Consider the following 21,549-nt stretch of genomic DNA (forward strand, 5'->3'; position numbering starts at 1 on the left):
CACTTTGGGCCAAATTAATACGTAGTTGTTAACCCATATTTATTAGCCCATGTTTTGTATGAATTGGGCTTAGCCCATTAGCATTGGTTAGAGTATCAGCCTATATATTGATGTGTATTATGTTCGATGAAGGGCATTAAATAATAAACACTAAATATGATCCATATAAATTAAAATTAGTTACATTATAGAATGACCTTTTTTTTAGTTTAAGGTTACAAAGTTTTAAATCATATTCAGTGTTTATTATTTGATGCCATCCATCGAACATAATACACATCAATATATAGGCTAATACCCTAACCAATGCTAATGGGCTAAGCCCAATACATACAAAACATGGGCTGTAAATATGGGTTAACATTTTTAAATCATATTCAGTGTATATTATTTGATGCCCTCCATCGAACATAATACACATCAATATATAGGCTAATACCCTAACCAATGCTAATGGGCTAAGCCCAATACATACAAAACATGGGCTAATAAATATGGGTTAACATCCCCCCGCAGTTGGAGCGGGAGTACTATGGACGCTCAAACTGGATCTGAACTCATCAAACAGTGCAAACGGTAGACCCTTGGTGCTATCTTCCTATCCGGAAACCCGGTTCAACATCAACGGATGAAACACATCGAGATGGATACACATTTTGTTCGGGAACAAGTAGCTCGTGGTCAAGTTCGTGTTCTCAATATTCCAACTCGGTTTCAAATAGCCGATATCTTTACTAAAGGCTTGCCACAAATTTTATTTGAAGACTTTCGCAACAGTTTAAACGTCCGGCCTCCTCCCGCTCAAACTGAGGGGCTATATTAGACACGTTGACTTGTATATACAACTGGCATATCAATTTATTTATAGAGGATATTGTATTTGTAAATGTAATCCTAGTATAGTTGGGAATGTGTATCCATTCCATTTATTTAGCCGTATTAGTTATTGATAGGCTGGCGAATTCCTGTATATATACACATGTAATCTTTCAATGAAAATCATCAAAGTTTATCAAATTTACACTATCTGAACGTTATACAGTGTTGGGATCGTGCTAACCACCTGGGGTATCCTTTTATTTGTTTGTGCTCTGCCAACCAACCTTTGTTACATATGTGCCAAGCAGATTCCCGTAATCATATTGGCGCTTCTTAGCGTTACATATGCACCAAGGCTCTTTGGAGCCCCGGGGTAACAGTTGTGCTATTTCTAGTGCTGACTGAGTATACACGCTATCGAATTTGACGCGCAAGAGTGTTATTGGATTGGTAGTACGCACATGTTTTATGTTGATCGCTTAGTTAATCACTAATCTAGTCACGTGTGACACATGTATACAGTGTATGCGAGTATGCTCATCATTAAGTCCCCTAGTTCGATATTATGTGCAAGTATTGCGCATGATGTCGAACTTAACCAAAGTTTAACGTAAGTATTGATAAAAGGAAATGAATTGAGCGTAAATGGTGGGTGGCATATAATGTGATGTTACTTTTTCGGTGTGTATCAGTGTGCTAAAATGATAAACCGTCAACTCAACCGTCGCCCTTCCCATCTCCGTCAACACGTGTGCGGCTGTAATGCACCTTCTCCTAACCGCCCTTTTTACCTTCTTTGAGATGCCATTTCAAATTCATTCTTCCTATAGATACCCCATAACTTCTTTCATAATTTTTACTGTTTACAAATTCACGCCTACTTGTCTCTAGTATTCATTCAGCGCCTTTCCTTTTTCAACAAATTGGGTTTCGTGAGTTTCATCAATGTCAGTTTAGCATCCATTTCCCCTCTTTTCTTTAAGATTTAACTGTTTATCTATTATGAAAAATGATGTCTCCCTGGCGGGGTCCAAGGGGCAGAGCCCCTGGCTGGGGCCCCACTCCCAGGTGAGCGGGTGGGGGTCGAAGGGACAGCGCCCCTCGCGGGGCTCGGGGCAGCGCCCCTAAACAAAAATGTTTTGAGTGATACGTTTTAATGAAACGTTTAAATAAAACGTTTTTTCCCGCTCCTTTTTCAACCGTCATAACCATTCATTTGGTAACCGCCAAAACTGTTTTATATAATCAGTTTTGGGAAACTGCTTTCATATTCTTATTCAATTTTCACACAGAACGAACACACAAATCTATACACATAAATTGCGTTCTTCTTGTCTGGAAACGATTTGCATTTCTAGTCTTATCCCAATTGAAATTTCGTGTAACCCGAGACAAGTAGGATCGAAATATTCAATTAGGAAAGTGTTTCACGATTCTAGAAATATCCAGATTATCTGTTTACATACCCTGTTTCTAACAAACTAATTGAATACTTTCATTGATAATCATGAGTGGAGAATCGGTGAAGGAGATGACTGCAAAGTTTACAAAGTTGGACAAGTTTGATGGTATTGATTTCAGGCGCTGGCAGAAGAAGATGCACTTTCTTCTCACAACTTTGAAGGTTGTTTATGTACTGTCTACCCCCATGCCAGAAGCGGTTGAAGATGAAACCTTGGAGCAATACAGAAAACGAGCAAAGTGGGAAAACGATGACTACATATGTCGCGGCCATATTCTTAACGGTATGTTTGATGCCCTCTTTGATGTTTATCAAACTGCTGAATCTGCAAAGGGATTATGGGAGTCACTTGAATCAAAATACATGGCAGAAGACGCTTCTAGTAAGAAGTTTCTTGTTAGTAATTTTAATAATTATAAGATGATAGATTCAAGGCCTGTGATGGAACAGTTCCATGAAATTCAAAGAATTTTGGGACAGATGTCACAACATAATTTGAAAATGGACGAATCTATCTCGGTGCCATGTATTATTGACAAACTGCCCCCTTCGTGGCAAGTTTTTAAAAACACTTTAAAACACAAAAAAGTAAGAAATGTCTTTGACTGAATTGGGAGGCCACTTACGTATTGATGAAGCAATACGGGTTGAAGAAAGTGGTAAGGGAAAGGGTAAAGAAGCGGCATCATCATCTGTCAATATGATAGAAGATGGTAACCGTGAGAACAAAAAGAACAACAAACGGTCCAATGTAAAGAAACGTAAGTTTAATGGAAAGAACAATGATTCCAACAAGAAGGATAAAAAGGCTTGTTGGAAGTGTGGAAAATACGGCCATTTCAAGAAAGAATGTTATTCTAATAAGAATACGGGTGGTGCAAGCACGTCTGGTTCGGGAAATGGGTCTAAGGACCACGTTTCTAACCAAGGTCAGAATTCTGATTTTAATCTAAATTCTGGTCAGAATTATGTATCACATATTTCTGAGGCATTTTATGTGCAGGATGATAACGTTGCTTGGTGGATTGATTCTGGTGCCACATGTCATGCTTGTAAGGATCGTTGCTGGTTCAAGACTTTCAAACCAGCTAATGATGTGTTGTACATGGGCAACGAATCAGTCACTCCTGTTCTTGGTCGTGGGGATGTTGTTTTAGATTTTAGTTCTGGAAAAACTATTACTTTAAGTAATGTTGTGTATGTACCCGGGTTGAGAAAGAATATGATTTCCAATCCTATATTAAATAAGTGTGGTTATAAACAAGTGTTCGAATCCGACAAGTATATCTTGTCGAAGGGTGGTATGTTTGTAGGATTTGGATACTATAATAATGGTATGTTTATGTTGAATCTTAAGAATATCCCTAATGTTGTTAATTCTGCTTGTATGATTAGTTCTAATGCAAATGAATCCTGTTTATGGCATGCACGTTTAGGACATGTACATTATAAAAGAATGTATCAAATGTCTAAAGATGATTTGATTCCTAATTTTGATATGAATTTGGAAAAATGTAAAACTTGCATGTTGAACAAAATCACTAAGACTCCATTTAAAGAAATAAACAGGACTTCTTTGCCTTTAGAACTAATTCATAGTGATTTATGTGATTTCCATGCTACACCTTCATTAGGTAATAAGAAGTATGTGATCACATTTATAGATGATGCGTCTAGGTATTGCTATGTTTATCTTTTGCATGCTAAAGATGAAGCATTAGACAAATTTAAGATCTATAAAACTGAAGTAGAATTGCAACTAAATGGTTTAATTAAGACATTGCGTACTGATAGAGGTGGTGAGTATTATGATCCGGTATATTTTCAGTCAGTGGGGATCATACATCAAACTACAGCTCCTTATACACCACAGCAAAATGGTGTGGCTGAGAGGAAAAATAGAGCTCTCAAAGAAATGGTTAACTCCATGATGTCCTACTCTGGTTTGAGTGAGGGGTTTTGGGGAGAAGCCATATTAATGGCTTGTTATATCTTGAATAGGGTTCCTAACAAGAGGGGTAAGACTACTCCTTATGAGCTTTGGTATAAGAAACGACCAAGCTTGCATTACTTACGAGTTTGGGGATGTCGAGCTATTGTGAGACTTCCCGAACCCCAAAAGAAAGATTTTGGGTGAAAGAGGTATTGATTGTATTTTTATTGGATATGCTGAGCATTCCAAGGTCTATAGGTTCTTTGTGATAGAACCTAATGATTCTGTTTCGGTTAATACCGTTATAGAATCAAGAGACGCGATCTTTGACGAGTCTCGTTTTACATCGATTCCTAGACCAAAGGATGTTATTTCTCATTCACATGAGACTGTTCAAGAAGAACACGTGGAGGAAATTCCTAGTGTAACACCCGAACCTCGTAGGGGCACTTGAATTAGGACGCCCAAATCTTATGGTTCTGATTTTCAACTTTTCTTAGTTGAAGGATCTAGAGATCATGTTCAATCTCAATTTTTATACTGTTATAGTATAGAAGAGGATCCTAGAACCTTTGATGAGGCTATGAGGTCTCGTGATGTCACTTTCTGGAAGGAAGCAATTCGCGATGAAATGGACTCTATTTTGGAGAATAATACTTGGGAGCTGACTGATTTGCCACCTGGGTGTAAACCTTTGGGTAACAAATGGATCTTCAAGAGGAAGATGAAAGTCGATGATACTATTGACAAGTTTAAAGCTAGATTGGTGATCCAAGGCTTTAGACAAAAGGAAGGTATTGATTATTTTGATACCTATGCTCCGGTTGCTCGTATCACTACTATTAGGTTATTGATATCACTTGCTGCGATTCATGACCTAGTGATGCATCAAATGGATGTCAAAACAGCATTCTTAAATGGTGATTTGGAGGAGGAAGTGTATATGAAACAACCGGAAGGATTTGTTATTCCCGGGCAAGAGAATAAAGTGTGCAAGTTGATTAAATCGTTGTATGGGCTGAAATAAGCCCCGAAGCAGTGGCATCAAAAGTTTGATGATGTGGTATTGTCCAATGGTTTTCAACTAAACCAATCTGACAAATGTGTGTATAGCAAATTTGATCAATCTGGAAAAGGTGTGATCATTTGCTTGTATGTTGATGACATGTTGATCTTTGGTACTGACCAAGATCAAGTTGATCGAACAAAGAAGTTTTTGTCATCACAGTTTGCCATGAAAGATATGGGAGTAGCTGATGTGATTCTTGGAATAAGGATCAATCGTGGTGAGAGGAGTATCTTGATTACGCAATCTCATTATATTGAGAAGATACTTAAAAGGTTTGAAGTTAATAACTGTTCACCTGTTAATACTCTTGTTGATCCGATATTGCTTATGTCGTGGGCAAGGCTGTGTCACCACTTGAATACTCTCGAGCTATTGGATGTTTAATGTATGCTATGACTAGCACATGGCCCGATATTGCTTATGCCGTGGGAAAGTTGAGTAGATTTACTAGTAATTCCACTACTATTCATTGGCATGCTATCATTAGAGTATTCAAGTATTTGCGAGGTACCTTGGATTATGGTATTACTTATTCAGGATTTCCTTCGGTTATAGAAGGATATTCGGATGCAAGTTGGATTACTAACGTCGAAGATCATTCATCTACGACATGTTGGGAATTCCTACTTGGAGGAGGTGCTATATCATGGGCTTCGAAGAAGCAAACGTGCATTACAAATTTGACTATGGAGTCAGAATTTTTTGCTTTGGCAGCAGCCGGTAAAGAAGCTGAGTGGTTGAGAAATCTGATTTATGAGATTCCTTTGTGGCCAAAACCGATATCTCCTATCTCAGTCCATTGTGACAGTTCATCTACTGTGTCTTAGGCATATAGTCATATGTACAATAGAAAGTCGCGACACTTAGGTCTTAGACATGGTATGATTCGTGAGTTGATCATGAATGGTGTGATATCCGTAGATTTTGTGAGATCTCAAGAAAACTTAGCGGATCATCTAACCAAAGCATTAGCCCGAGGCTTAGTGCACAAGTCGGCTATTGGAGTGGGATTGAAGTCCACCGAAATCTTCCAAAGTAAGACACCCAATTCCCTTCTAGTAAAACGCTAGAAGCTGAATTTCAATGTGGAAAGCTTACTTTCTGAAGATTGAAACACATAAGTATAATGATCCCAAGGTATGTGTTTAGACTGCAAGTTGAGGTAGGTTGAAGTTTATCTTCTTAATAGTTCTTTTAAAAAATTGCATATGCAGGTGCAAGATGTAGAAGAACTACCTATGTGAGCATGAAGTTTTGCCACTTCAAGGGAGCTTTGGACTTAGCTGCCGATATGTTCACCGAAGGATAGGGACACATGGCTTATAAAAGTGTCAAGTGTGTATTAGATTAGTGTAAGAAACTGATGTGTGTATTACTCTCTCGTTTTCATATGGGTTGAAGGGTTTAATTTTTGAAATACCCCGATTCTCGAATTCTGGATGATGTAATATACTAAGATGAAAATTTAATTTCTGAAACATTTTCATTTATGCATTGGTTTGTCTGTTTATTGATGTCATTTAGTAAATCAAGAATTACACTAAAATGGGGGGATTTGTTGGTGATTTTAGTGTCATCCAACTATCATTTTAGCTGATTGTGATTTACTAGAAAGCAGGAGTTGACTAGTGATACTTAACATGGGTTCGGTGAGTGCGGAGTGCACGCCCATAAGAGTGAACTAGACACTGGCGCACGGTAATGACGGGGTCAAGGGGGCTGCGCCCCTTTGCGGGGTCCAAGGGGCAGCGCCCCTGGCTGGGGCCCCGCTACCAGGTGAGCGGGCGGGGGTCAAGGGGGCAGCACCCCGAAACAAAAACGTTTTGAGTGATACGTTTTAATGAAACGTTTAAATAAAACGTTTTTCCCCGCTCCTTTTTCAACCGTCATAACCATTTATTTGGTAACCGCCAAAACTGTTTTATATAATCAGTTTTGGGAAACTGCTTTCATATTCTTATTCAATTTTCACACAGAACGAACACACAAATCTATACACATAAATCACGTTCTTCTTTTCTGGAAACGATTTGCATTTCTAGTCTTATCCCAATTGAAATTTCGTGTAACCCGAGACAAGGAGGGTCGAAATATTTAATTAGGAAAGTGTTTCACGATTCTAGAAATATCCGGATTATCTGTTTACATACCCTGTTTCTAACAGTTATTACGGACGACGATATTAGCGGTCAAAAGGTTAAATTTTGTGCAGAGACTGAAAAAGGCTTAGCTGACACCAGCCAACTTTCAACCCATTTGTTTTTTTTTTTTTTTTTTTTTTAATTGATACTCATTTGACACATAATAGCTGAAGAGTATCTCTAAGTGACCCATTCAGAGTAAATGGGTCAAATTTGGCACCTTTATTCAAGATACTTGATTACGCACTCCTAAATATATAAATCAACTCCGTTATCTGTCTCATCTTCAGCATCCAAATCATGTGTCTTCATTCTACAAAAAGTTTTTCTAAAGAAAACCTAAAAGGAAAGATAAGAATAACTTATGACTTGACAAAGGCAAACTTCTAGATGCTCTTCATAGTGCTGCAAAAGCTTCACTATCAAGTTGTTTAATCAAAAGCCCCTTACTTAACATCGAAAGAATGGTTTCAGAGGTTTTTAGAAAAATGGTAAGAAAATACAGTGGTAAGGTATGGTAAATTTACAAGTTAGTTTTCCACAACTCATTTCTTGTATCTGAGTTTTAATTCTGTACAGGCAATGCGATCGTTGATGAAAAATTGTTATTTGAGGAAGAAATTGGTAAGTAGTTCTGACGCCACAGAAAGCTCGGTTTCTGAATATGATGTGACAGATGATTTCTGGAAAGCACAGACAAAACCAGAATCCGTTGACGAATCAGAAAATGGTAGCTTAGGTAAACAAATGGAAGCCAGAAGAAGTTAAGAAGCTTAGCACGTTTCGTGGGGAGTTGAATAATAGATTCAGGCAGCGAATGGACGAATCTATTTGTCATTCTATATATGCGCCATCCTTGTATTTTATGTGTATATATATGCAACTGTACAATGTCTTATAAGAAATGCTTCTGATGGTGGTAAAGATGCATGAAAAAAAAAAAAAAATCACCATTTCACCAAGAATTAAATAAACCACTTATATTCAATATAACATATACATATACAGTGGCGGAACTTGAACCCAGACACAGGTGGGGCGAATGTAAAAATTTAATAAAAGTTTCAATGCCAGGAGGGTAAACACTAAAAAAAACCTTATTTTTTAGTAAAAAAAAAAAAATTTAGTGTAAATTTTTTTTTTTTTCCAAATCCGGAGGGGGCGGGCACCCCCTCCAGATATAACTAAGTTCCGCCCCTGTACATATATATTGCATGTATATATAATCAGGGTAGACCACACTAGTGCTAGTTAATTCACTATATGTACAATAACAACACACGCCTACATTAAAGCATGTGCATACTAATAAGTTACAAGACATTCAAGGTAACATTTTGTGCTACAAAAACACTTCACATTCACAAAAAAAGGAGGGAACTCAGAACAGTTTCTTCTTTAACCGCTTATGGTCCCTCTTCGGCTTCAAAAGGTCAAAACTATACATGATGGATTCAATATTTATAGCTGAATCTAGTCATCCATCGATACAGGAAGAATTTTTTTGTTTGCTTGCCGAATAGAAATTTCTGAACATATAATAGCCGCTATAGCCCCAGTCCCCATTAATATGAATAGTCCAATAAAACTCTGAATATCAAGACTTTGTGGTAAAGCTTGATTAGGTTGAGATTCATCAGGAGCACGAAACCCCAAGTATTTTTTCTTCATATTCATCATGACATCACTTTCAGTTACATTTATGACTGCCCTCGTAAAGATCGGTAAAAATGGAGATCCACGAGGTAATGCCTGGATAATTAAACATACCAGGCTCGAAAATTGATGCCAACAATTGTACATAAGAGTAAAAGTTTCGTTATTTAATGAAGAGACTTACAAATGCAATTCCAGATTCCTGGTTTATTGGTCCAAACTTCATATAATCTGAGCCATGCTTAGCAAGAAAGAGTTCAATGTACGGGAGTTCATCGAACACTGCAGTAACTCTGCCGCTGGACAAAGCAGTTTTATATTCTTCGACGCTATTCAGGGGAACCAAATTTGTGTCGTTGCGCTTGTATTTGTCAATTATAAAATCTTTTAGAAAGGAACCATTTTGATATCCGAAGTTTTCATACCCAGAAGGCAATCTAGGACGCAATTGATCGAGTGTCAACCATGAGGACAACGTAGCTGTGAAAATCTGAACTACAATGAAAATCATACTTAACCACATAACCAACACGACTTTAGAGTTCCTATTCAATATCTTCCCTGCAAAAACAAAAAAGTGTGATAATAACGTGAATACAATGTTTGCATAACAAGTTTATATGAAAAAAGGGTAAACATATAAGGTTTTTCCTTGTTAAGGTTACTAGAGTGAAGAAGTATTTTTACTCATATGTACACTGCCTACCCGGGTTATCCCGTAGACCGTTTCCGACCCTTTTCTTGACCACTTCAAAATAAGCTACTAGTGAGTTTTGAACCGCCCGAGACCTTTGTAAGAATATCGTGACTTCAAACACTAAACTATCTTGGGATGATTAGAAACAATACCTTCATTGAAGAAGAACATAGAAACCGGGAACCAGATGATCATTCTGACTGTCTTATAGGATGCTGTAAATTTAGGGTTGTCAGCACGGTATTCCAAAATTGCGACTGCAACTCCAATATAGATACACATGCCAATTATTGCGAACCACAATCTCTTAGTGAAAGGTCTTAGAAATGTCCACAACGTTTGGTTCCATTCATGTGATCCATGAACAAGCATATAAACTTCAGAGCTTAGATAGGGTGTTGTAAAATCAACATATTGTGCTCTGCTTGCACGCACGGTTACATCACCCGCAACAGTTTCACAAGTCTGAAAATTCAGAATAAGATAAGAGTGTTAAGCTTATAGAGCTTCGATTCATTTTATTGTTAAAAAATTAGTCTAACAATACGCAGTTTACTCCTCTATTAAGATGTTGTGAGTTCAAGTCTCATTTGATACAGAGTACATGTAGAGCTTGTGATTCATATATGTATATTCAGAAATGTTTACATACCGTTCCTTCAATGACATGTAGAAGTTGATCATAGGTACCGTTACTCTCCCCTTTGTCGTTGATGTACGGTTTGAAGATAGGCTGAATTTTGTATGGCAACAAATGTAATGCATAGCAAAATATTGCTAGGGAGAATCCACCTTTAACTTCAAAATCTTCTATTTTTACAAACTCAGTGAATCCATTCTTCTTTGGAACCCACACAATTAATTGTTGGCATGGACCTTCTCCTGTTTTGTTAACCTGCCATGTGGGCCCTACAATATCTATTGTAGGCCTTGATGTTAGTACTTAATAATCAAATAATGAACATTTTTGTTTTTCACCTACATGAATGTAACAACTTAACATACCTGCACATATATCATGCGGCTGTTCAATAAGGCGACGCTCTTTTCTGAATCTTCTTTTGTGGCTAGATCTCTGTCTAATAGTTGTACTCGTCACCGCTTCTTTAGAATCAACTTTTGAATATGGTTCTCGATTTATCAAATTATTTGATGGTACTACTACCGACGCGTTCACAGAATCAACCATGAGAAGAACATAAATCATTATCCCAAAAAGGAACACAAACACAAGGGTATTGTTCTTGTTATGTTCCATATTGTCTGATGTTTTGTATCAAAGCAGAATCTTCTCTTGGTTTATATAGAGCTAAGATTCAGTTACGACTTAAATTCTTTGACTTTTTCTTAAAATCTTGATTTTCAGACACCTGTCAGTTTGATTTAATTTAATTGTATTTTTAGTTTATTTTGCTGATTTTTCTAACTTTTTGGTGTAGTTTTCACGTTCTCTTACCAATAAGATATCGACTGATTCAACTGAGATAGTTTGAAGATGAATTCAGATTGTTGACTTTGAAATTTCAGTATATATACCTTGGGGTGAAAGGTTAACACCTCCAAATGGCCTAAGTTTCTGTCGGAGCTCGCGTAGGATAAATAATTATAAAATATATATTTAATTCATTTTTGGATTGGGTTGGGCAAATACCAAGAAACTACAGCTAGAATGTCATGCCAATCAGGGCCTTTCTAAGATAGTGACATTTCTGGATTCCAAAATATTATAATATATATATATATATATATATATATATATATATATATATATATATATATATATATATATATATATATATATATATATCATTTTCACCCGATTTATATACTACTTGCACTTGACTTATCGAGGCTCCAACGAATCCTTTTACTCCTTCTAAACTTTTGCTGATTCATATTCGATTAAAATAACCTAATTAATTATCAAATCTTGTAGTGATTGTCAACTAAACTATGAAAAGGGACACATTTACTCTATAATACCGAATGAAAAATTGCAAGCATACTGAGTGATGATTAATCCAGATTATAGACTTGTTAATTACTTGAGGTGAAGTTGCTGAGAAGTTTCAGCTTTTGTCATGGAATACTTTGACCAAGTCATATGTTGAGAGTAAATAATCCAGATTATAGACTTGTTTGTTAGTTAATTTATCAGTTGCTTGGTAAAAAAGATGGTTATTTTAATTACTGGACAGTTTTTTAACTTTCAAGACACTATAAGAAAAATATTATTTGTGACCTTTTGTTGATAACTTAATATTTGGTCACTAATACTACTATTTATTTATTATTAAAAAAAAGTCGTCATCAAATTTTGGTCACAATACAATTTTAGTGACCAAATAAATGGTCACACCAATTTTAGTGTCTTATTGCTCTCTAATAATATTTGTGACGGATCTATAGTGACGAAAAGTGACCTACCTATTTTGGTCACTAACTCGATTTAGTGACCAATTTAATGTTACTAGTGACCAATAGTTCTCGTCACTAAAGCTCATTTTTCTTGTATGGTAATTTAAGTAATTCCTTTTCATTATTTATGTAGAATATGTATGTGATAATCCCCAAGGTTATGCCATTGGCCTGGCGTTATCGAGGTGCCCTAGGTCACGGGTTCAAGTCCTCATATAGACAATATGTATATATTCGTCTAAAATTATGTTGGATGTTTGCTTTTGCCTTTCAATAAATTAAATAAATAAATAACATCTTGTCTAGGCTTCTTACGAGCAATTAGTAAATTCCTTAAACTTTCATTCATTTTAATCATCAAAGATGATTTTAAAGATGTAGAAAAGAAATGGGAGTCGTTACTATAGAGAAACTTATAATTATGAGCAGTAATCGAAATTTAACCATATACATAAAAGGATCTAGTGCGAAAACTGCAATTCTGCCATAAACAATACTACGACAAATGGAACCAATAACCAAAATCATGAAGCGTCTAGCTAGTATGAGCTACCAATACTCGCATAGGATTAAGGGTGTAAATGAGCCTAGCTACTCGTGATGTACTCGAGCTCGACTCATTAGTTATTCTATTCAAGCCAAGGAAAAACGAGCTCGAGCCCGACATTTAACATATTTTGAAGCTTGTTTAATAAAAGAGCCCGAGATAGAGCTTCATATATCAAACTCGAACAAGCTCGCAATTCTAAACAAGTTTTACATTTATAAACATTAAATTACTATTTTTTAATAATTCATTATATATAATATATACTCCGTAATAATTTAAAATAAATACTCTTGAGTCTTGACGGTAAAAATAAGGTAAAAATAAATATAGTAAATCTTACCATATTTAGATAACAAATAATATATATATATATATATATATATATATATATATATATATATATATATATATATATATATATATATATATATATATATATATATATATATATATATTGATATCGGCTCATTTATACATATATTCATTCGCGATATCGGGTTCTTTCGGGTTATAATTTGTTAAAGATTGAAGACTTTAGTTCATGATTAATTTTAAAGAAAATGATAAAGAAAGCTCAAGAAGTTTTATTGTTGGTTTTGAAGATGATTTCAGCGAGTTCCAGCATCAAATGGTCGACATCAAGTTAAAAGATGAAAAATAAAAGACGTTGCTAAACAGGATCCCATCGCGGTCACGATGGGGGGGGGGGATTGCGGTCGCGACATAGTGACAGACATCCAGCAGATTTGAAGCTCGAAGCATCGCGGTCGCGATGTACCTCATTCCGGTCGTGATGCAGGTTTTTCAAGCAAGGTCGCGGTCGTGATGTCTGGGTCGCGGTCTCGACGCAGGGTTGGTCAGGACTCCGAATTTTGGCCCTATAAATACCATATTAAACCCCAATTTTAGGGTATCGATTGTTTTACGAATTCTGAGGCCGGGAGGGTCGTTTTTGAAGGTTCTAAAGCCATTCTTCATCAATTTTAAAGATACTAATATCAAGGTTGAAGATTGGATCATCCATTAATCATTGATACCCTAGTTCTTCATTATATTAGTGATTTTATGATGAATACTATTTGTTCCAATTAATATTTTGTTCTTTCTTTTTCCATGTTAGGCTAAATTTAATTGTGTTCACTTGATGTAAGACTTATGATTTGGAATGTTCTATCTTGTGATTTATTAAGGTTTTTATTTTTAATTAATTTTGCTTTCTCGCAAGATCCATTGTTGTGTTCATCTATATATCGTTAATTTAATTATACAGGTTATTGGATTCGGTTTATGTGAGTTTATCAATATTCATAGCTTGTACTTCATTTCTTAGATCTAGACAATTGTATGTGAGTGCAATTAGTGATTAAATTGATATTGTGATAACACAATCGTGTAGGCTTTTCCGAGTAATCCCATTAGCCTAGGTTTTATGTGAGTTTAACCAAGAGAAAGTCTAGATTAATTTAACATGGTAATTTGAACCTCTGAATGATAATTAATGTGAGTTAATTGAATTCATTATGTCTTTGGTTCATTGATTTCGTGAGACCGATATGAACTAATTATCTAGACCTTAAATAAATGTTTTTAATAAAAGAACAATCCTAGTCATTTGTTGAGCAATAAAGTGGACACTACTTCTTTTTATCTGGTTAATTTGTTTAATTACTTCGCTATTGTTTATAACTTACTTAAATTCAAATCAAAACCCCCCATTTCGTGGAATAATTATTAGTTGTTTAAATATTGAACACTGCTATCTGTGGAATGAACTGATCAATTTATTTATTAGATACTGCATGATCAGGTTTTAGTTGCCTAAATTTGGGTGATAATTTGTTAAGTTTTAAGAAAGTTATTTAAGGTACGATTTTATACATCATATATATATATATATATATATATATATATATATATATATATATATATATATATATATATATATATATATATATATATATATATATATATATATATATATTGATATCGGCTCATTTATACATATATTCATTCGCGATATCGGGTTCTTTCGGGTTATAATTTGTTAAAGATTGAAGACTTTAGTTCATGATTAATTTTAAAGAAAATGATAAAGAAAGCTCAAGAAGTCTTATTGTTGGTTTTGAAGATGATTTCAGCGAGTTCCAGCATCAAACGGTCGACATCAAGTTAAAAGATGAAAAATAAAAGACGTTGCTGAACAGGATCCCATCGCGGTCACGATGGGGGGGGGGGGGGAACCCATAGCACCATGTTCATTCAGGTGCAGATTGAAGTCAATCTAGTGTAGATTGAGGTCAATCTGCTCCAGATTGAACATGGTGTTGTTTATATATATATAAATATATATATATATATATATATATATATATATGCGGAAATACTTTTTTGGGAGAAAAGAAGAAAGTAAATTTTAATTTTTTATTAAATTTTTTCACAAACATTAAGATTAGGTGAAAATATGAATATTTAAAAAAGACATTTTGTGATAAATGTTATTATTTTAACCAAAAAATGCTCGATAAAAATAACATTCATCGATAAGTGTTTCTGATAATATTTAGAGTGATACATGTTATTCTGCGAGCATTTTTTTCATCTTCTATGAAGTTTTATTCAAAATTTAACCCGATTCAGAGTTTAGGGTTTAGTGTTTTGGGTTTAGTCCCTAAACCCAAAATTCAAAACATCAAACCTTAAACTCTAATCCGTTCGTGTTAAAAATTCAATCTAAATCCTAAATTTAAACACTAAACCTTAATTTCTAAACCCTAGATTCTAAACACCAAAAAACGCTCGAACAATAACATGTATCACGATGAATGTTATCAGGAACATTTATCGATTAATGTTATTTCTTCGAGCATTTTTTGGTCAAAATAATAACATTTATCACAAAGTATCTTTTTTTAATTGTTCCTATTTTCATGTGATCTTAATGTTTGTAAAAAAAATTCAAAAAAAAAAAGTGAAAACTGCGAGAACCATTAAATTAAAAGGATTTTTACATATAAGTAGATTGAATCACATATGAAAGTTGATAGAGAGTAAGATTGAACACAAAATAGTTTGAAAAAACATATACTCTAACTATATAATCAAATATATAATTTCTTGTTCACACGTGCATATATGTTTGTAAATTGCGAACATTTCATATAATTCACAATTGAAAGTACGCGAAATCTTGAAAATTTCGTTAGAAAAGTTTCTTTTTAACGAAAATCTTTAATTTTCTTAATACCATTAATATTTTCCGTTAGAAAATTAACTGAGTTCGTTAAAGTTGGCAGATCACTCGGCCAATTTACTTGGGCCTGATTAGATTTGAGGTGGGCTTGGATAAAGATTTGTGTTATCCTTTACTTTTGAATTTGGGCCTAGGACACATTACTTGTCTAGAATTCTAATTTAATTTGACTTGAATAACAACAAGTTGGTGGTCAGCCGCGCGTTGCGACGGCTACATCTCTATTGCATATGGAATCTTTTACAATATCATATGTTGCGTAAATGAAGAGACAATAATCCGTTTCAACTTGACAAATAACTCTTACAAGTGTACACAAAATGTACCGTAGTTTCGTTTTCTACTTTTAGTTATATACTAACTACTCCATAATAATTATACATGATACAATGTGGATAGATAAATAAAAAATGTTGTTAACAAGTTGAGAACTTTTTTTCATAAGCTACTATAAGTAGCTTATTTTTTAAGAACTTATGATTTTCATAAGCTCTACTTTTTTTGTCTAGCAAACAAAACTTATGACTTGGAGCTTATTAAAATCATAAGCTCAAAGCTTTCATAAGCTCTCATAAGTTGAAGGATTTAAAATAAAAAATAAAAATGACGTGTGATAGTTGAAGGACATATATAATAATAATAATAATAATAATAATAATAATAATAATAATAATAATAATAATAATAATAATAATAATAATAATAATAATAATAATAATAATATACTCTGTATCTTCTAAATGTGAGCCTATTTGCTCTCTTCCTATTGGTCTAAAAGTAACTATTCACATTTTTTGTCCCCTTGATATTATTTTTTAACTGATTTATAATAGGTTTCACATTTGTTTTTTAATTTTTTAGGCCTTTGTGTGTTGTTTTAAAAAAAATGCTCTTTAAAGGGACTATTATACTCAATTGGGCTTAGATGATTGATATCGGCTAAAAAGTCACGTTTTCACCCCGGTATTAAGGCCCAAAAACAAGAAAGATTCGAACTTTGTCGGTAAAATACCCATTTCGTTGATTAGAATTGAAGAACAAGTAATTACGAAGGCGGTACAAAAAGAATCAAGAGAATCGGAGCTAAAACGAAGATTCTAGAGCAAAAACGGTGAAAGACAAGAAATCAAGTTACGATCCAGTGAATCAAGGCTGACCAGCACTGAAAACAACCTGCCATACGGCTTGCCAGTATGAGGTACGACCTGCCAAATGGTCCAGCAAACGGCCCCAAGAAACGGGCTGCCAAGCAAAAGGCTTGCCAAATACGGCTCACCAAACGGGTTGCCATACGGCTTGCCAGCCGTTTGCAGGGAAAAACTTTGCTTATTTAAAGGGTCTTTGTCATTCATTCCAAGACACACTTCAATCCACTTCTTTCGCTCTCTTGTACAATATTAGTCATACTCTCAAAGCCTTCGACTCCGTGCGGGAAACCTAGTACCCCGAGAAGAACGCTGAAGATTGTATTAGGAACGGTCTGGAGTCTTGAAGTTGTCACTTTTGTATTCAGAACTCGTTTAATCTACTGATACTTCTATCCTTTATCTTATATAATGTTTTATGATATTGTTGCCATGATTAGCGAGTAGTTATCTTTAGTGTATGCTATGATGTAAGCAGTTATAATGCCGAAATAATATTATGGTTTGTGTATGCTGTCGAAATGCTTTTCGATTATGCTTTAAACTCAATCGCTTTTCCAACTAATAGAACGTAGTTATAGGCTCTGTTATTGGAAAGTCGTGAACCCCAATTCAGAGTACACTATCTGTGTCACCCCTTGGTAAGAGAAGTCTATCAGATACAACGTAAGATCGACTGAGGCACACCGGTTGTAGTAAGTCTATCAAACTTTGGATTTCGACTGAGGACTCTTTCGTAGTGAAACATCTAACTATACCCTTAGTACATTGTCGGTCCTAGACCATGCTAGTGTAGTCACCAAGCATATAAACTTCGTACGTGCACGCTGAAGCACAGCGGTTGTTGTAAGCTGTACCTCTGCTAAGTAAGGCCATGGAATCCGGTTAATGTTGACCAGTACACTGCACCATAACGCGGTCTCAAGCATTGCACCCCGCTTGAGGGATTCTTAGTTAATTAAGGAACTGTTTGTTTAGACACATAAAGGATTGGACCGTTAGGATAACCGAACGTGTTCATGGAAGTCAGCTTGACTTGGCCATGGTGTTCTTTATGGTTGAACTCTTTTTAAGGGCCTAACTATCTTTCAAAACCAATCATTAACGAAAGCATTGAAACACATCACGTCTCTCGGATATGGTAAACCATGTATTCTATTATGCTTAAGAAAGTTTAGACCATTTTGAAATGTTAATACGTCACCCAACTGAGTCGCTCAATTGGATGAGCCGTCTGAATGTGTATGCCTATAGTCAGACTGCACGGACGTCGGGGGTAAGGGACGTTGCTGTCTATTCATAATCTTCAAGCCTAACGCAGTACCCAGTGACATGTCTTATGACAGGGGCGTTTAGGACCAGTGTAATGAATACAAGGCCTCTGCCTATTCATGAGCCATCATTCCATAATATCGGCATAATAACTGATGAAGTCATAGTATGCACTCACTTTAACCTTTTCTGAATAACGAATTTTATCGCATTTATTTTATCTATCTTATAAATTAGAAAATCCCAAATTAAATAACCACTACTCCCTAACTATCTTAGGCTTAAATATAGGTTCGATTCTACTGATATCTCAAAAATACGACTCTAGGTCATACTTCCCTTACTTATAAGGAGTAGTAAGATTTATGCCCCGCTAAATATAAATTTAAAACAGTACCCTCTCCCACGAGTGGCTGATCCTGGCGAGCCGCGGCCCGACAACACCGTGCAAATAAAAACTGTCCGTTTCGGCCATATCACGGGAGAGTACTAAGTTTTTTTTGGCGCCGCTGCCGGGGAACTGGTATCAGGCAATACTGCTCTCTATCAAACTTATTCACAAGCATTTAGTGCTGTCTAAGAAAGACAATTATACACGGACTTGTTTGTTGAATTTTCCGAACATTCGCCAATTATATTGGGACCAAAAGGATCCTGCCTCTCCGTAGTCGGCATGGCCACTTGGTTTGTTGAATAGTTCGTGCGGAGCTCTGTTACTTAAATACCAGGGAATCAGTAGCCAGATCCAAAAACATATTCAACCGTAGGATAGTTAGTTAATTAAATTAGATTACCTTAGATTACTTTAGACTACCTTAGATTAAACTGGATAAAATTAGATTACCTTAGACTAGCTTAGCTTACTTTAGATTATTTTAGTTTATTTGCGAAAAATTAAAAACAAAAAGGCATACCTAGTGTATGACTCAAACCCGATCTAGACCAGGGCCGTTACTATTCGTACCTGATCCAGACGCAATAATCTCTAAAGCACGCAAGGAAGCACGAATCAGAAATCAAATGGCGTTACGCGTTACTTTAGCAGAAAACACCAAACCCTCGATTGAAGGTCGAGGAGGACCAATCAGATTTCCAGAGATTCAAGGACACTCGTCTGAGTTAAAACATCACATCATCCAGCTCATCCAAAATAGCTGTCAGTTTCATGGATTACCGAACGACGATCCTAATTCTCACCTTGATAAATTCATATCTCTTTCGAACTCCTACAAACAGCCAGGGATAGGAAAAGATATAGTCCGGCTATACTTGTTCCCCTATTCTCTCACTCATCATGCTCAAACTTGGTTTGAAGGACTGGAAAAAGATTCCATCACGTCATGGACGGAGATGGCTACTAAATTCCTAACCAAATATTTCCCTCCTTCTAAACAAACCAAACTGAAGAATGACATCATTAACTTCAAACAAAGCTATGAAGAATCTCTTTACACTGCATGGGAGCGATTCAAAACCCTGCTGAAGAAATGCCCTAATCATCAGCTAGAACGGTCAGCCCAAATCTGTACCTTCTACAATGGTGTTACGGTAAATCATAGGACGACGATCGATGCAGCAGCTCAAGGGAATCAGATGAACCAAACCGCAGACGAAGCATGGGAATTGCTCGAGAACATGACAATGCATCATCATGACTGGAAAAGTGGTGAAACAACTTCATCATCTGCCCCATTCTCTGCACTTAACAATCAAACGGATGCCGTCAAATCCCTCATGGATAAGATGGAATCTCTTGCTAAACAACTCAGAGAATTGAAGACGCAGTCGCAACAGGTTAACCAAGCTCAGACTTATGTTAATTGTACCAACCCGCAACCTACTGAAGAATATCAAGTTAAGTACGAAAACCCTGACGGTTCAGTCTGTTACGTTCAATACCCAGCTCGTCCACTAAATCCCGGATTCAATCAACCACGTAGGGTTAATCAATTTCAGCGAAGCAATCAACCTTTCCGCTATCGCTATCCACCTTATCCAGCCCAACAATCTCAATTGACCTACGATCAACCACTTCCACTCACTGGTCCCCCAGTTGAGGAAAATTCCCCTACCACCCAGATTACAAAAGCAACTAATCCCACTCTCGGAGTTGATGATCAATTGACTCGCTTCATTCAAGGACAACAACAGCTAAATCAGAGAACTACAGCCAGATAAGATTACACGGAGATACTAATGAGAAATCAATTGGCTCTGCTCAAAAGTTTGGAAACGCAGCTCGGACAGTTATCACAATGCCTTGAAACCCGACCGCAGGGAAGATTACGAAGTAATACTATCCAAAATCCCCACATAGAAGAAGCAAAGCAAATGGATTCCGTGATCCTAGAAGAAGAACCACGGAGAAGTTCAGCTAGGCTCAAGAACAAATCGACATATACTGAGAAGCTGACCCCTGAAACTCCAGTTCGCGTACCTTATCCTGGAAGGCTACAAGAAGAACCATCCAAGCTTGATTCCTTCAAACTTGATGGAAGATTCCTGGACACTATGTCCAAAGTTCCCAACCAGAAGAGATACATGCGAAGGCTTTTTTCTACAAAGGAGAGGATACCAGACTCTAACAAAATTCCACTGAGTGAAGAATGCTCTGCATTGCTCAGAAACTCTCTACCACCAAAGCTATGAGATACGGGCCGATTCATTTTCCCGTGTTCAATCTACCAATCTGGAACCATTCATGCGCTAGCAGATTTAGGAGAAGGAATCAACCTAATCCCCAACTCTCTCTACAGGAGATTAGAGTTAGGAGACTTGTCACCAACCAAAATGACAATCCAACTTGCCGATCACACAATTTGATATCCTAAGGGCATAGTTGAGAACGTCTTGGTGAAAGTCAATAAATTCTTGTATCCTACGGATTTCGTAGTAATGGATATTAAGGAAGACCTACACACACCAGTAGTATTAGGAAGACCTTTCATGAATACGGCTAGGACTGTCATTGATGTGTACAATCAAACCTTGATCTTACGTCGCATGGGGAGAGCGTTACCTTCAAAATTGACCAACCAAATGATCTTTCTGGACAGGCAGAGATGTTTGCTATTTCCACCAGATGGATCACTTCCGATGACGAGACTTCACCACCAGCCAATGATATCGAGATGGGT

The 21,549-nt window shown here is 36.1% G+C and overlaps 1 protein-coding gene and 1 non-coding gene across 2 annotated transcripts; both read right to left on the reverse strand.

The window, feature by feature from the left end:
• Positions 1 to 8,630: 8,630 nt before the first annotated feature.
• On the reverse strand, positions 8,631 to 11,035 carry LOC139890647 (glutamate receptor 2.8-like). The gene is made up of 5 exons (XM_071873551.1): positions 10,783 to 11,035; positions 10,430 to 10,695; positions 9,930 to 10,242; positions 9,265 to 9,641; positions 8,631 to 9,176 (listed from the first exon to the last, which is right to left on the reverse strand). Exons 1-5 carry the CDS (start codon positions 11,033 to 11,035, stop codon positions 8,898 to 8,900), a joined length of 1,488 nt encoding a protein of 495 aa, XP_071729652.1. The 3' UTR covers positions 8,631 to 8,897.
• Positions 11,036 to 19,810: 8,775 nt separating this feature from the next.
• LOC139895210 (small nucleolar RNA R71) lies at positions 19,811 to 19,917 on the reverse strand. Its single transcript, XR_011775672.1, has one exon. It is a non-coding gene; the product is annotated as a small nucleolar RNA R71 (small nucleolar RNA).
• Between the last annotated feature and the right edge of the window lie 1,632 nt (positions 19,918 to 21,549).

The sequence above is a fragment of the Rutidosis leptorrhynchoides genome, chromosome 2 (genome assembly GCF_046630445.1).
Source record: "Rutidosis leptorrhynchoides isolate AG116_Rl617_1_P2 chromosome 2, CSIRO_AGI_Rlap_v1, whole genome shotgun sequence".
NCBI classification, from domain to species: domain Eukaryota; kingdom Viridiplantae; phylum Streptophyta; class Magnoliopsida; order Asterales; family Asteraceae; genus Rutidosis; species Rutidosis leptorrhynchoides.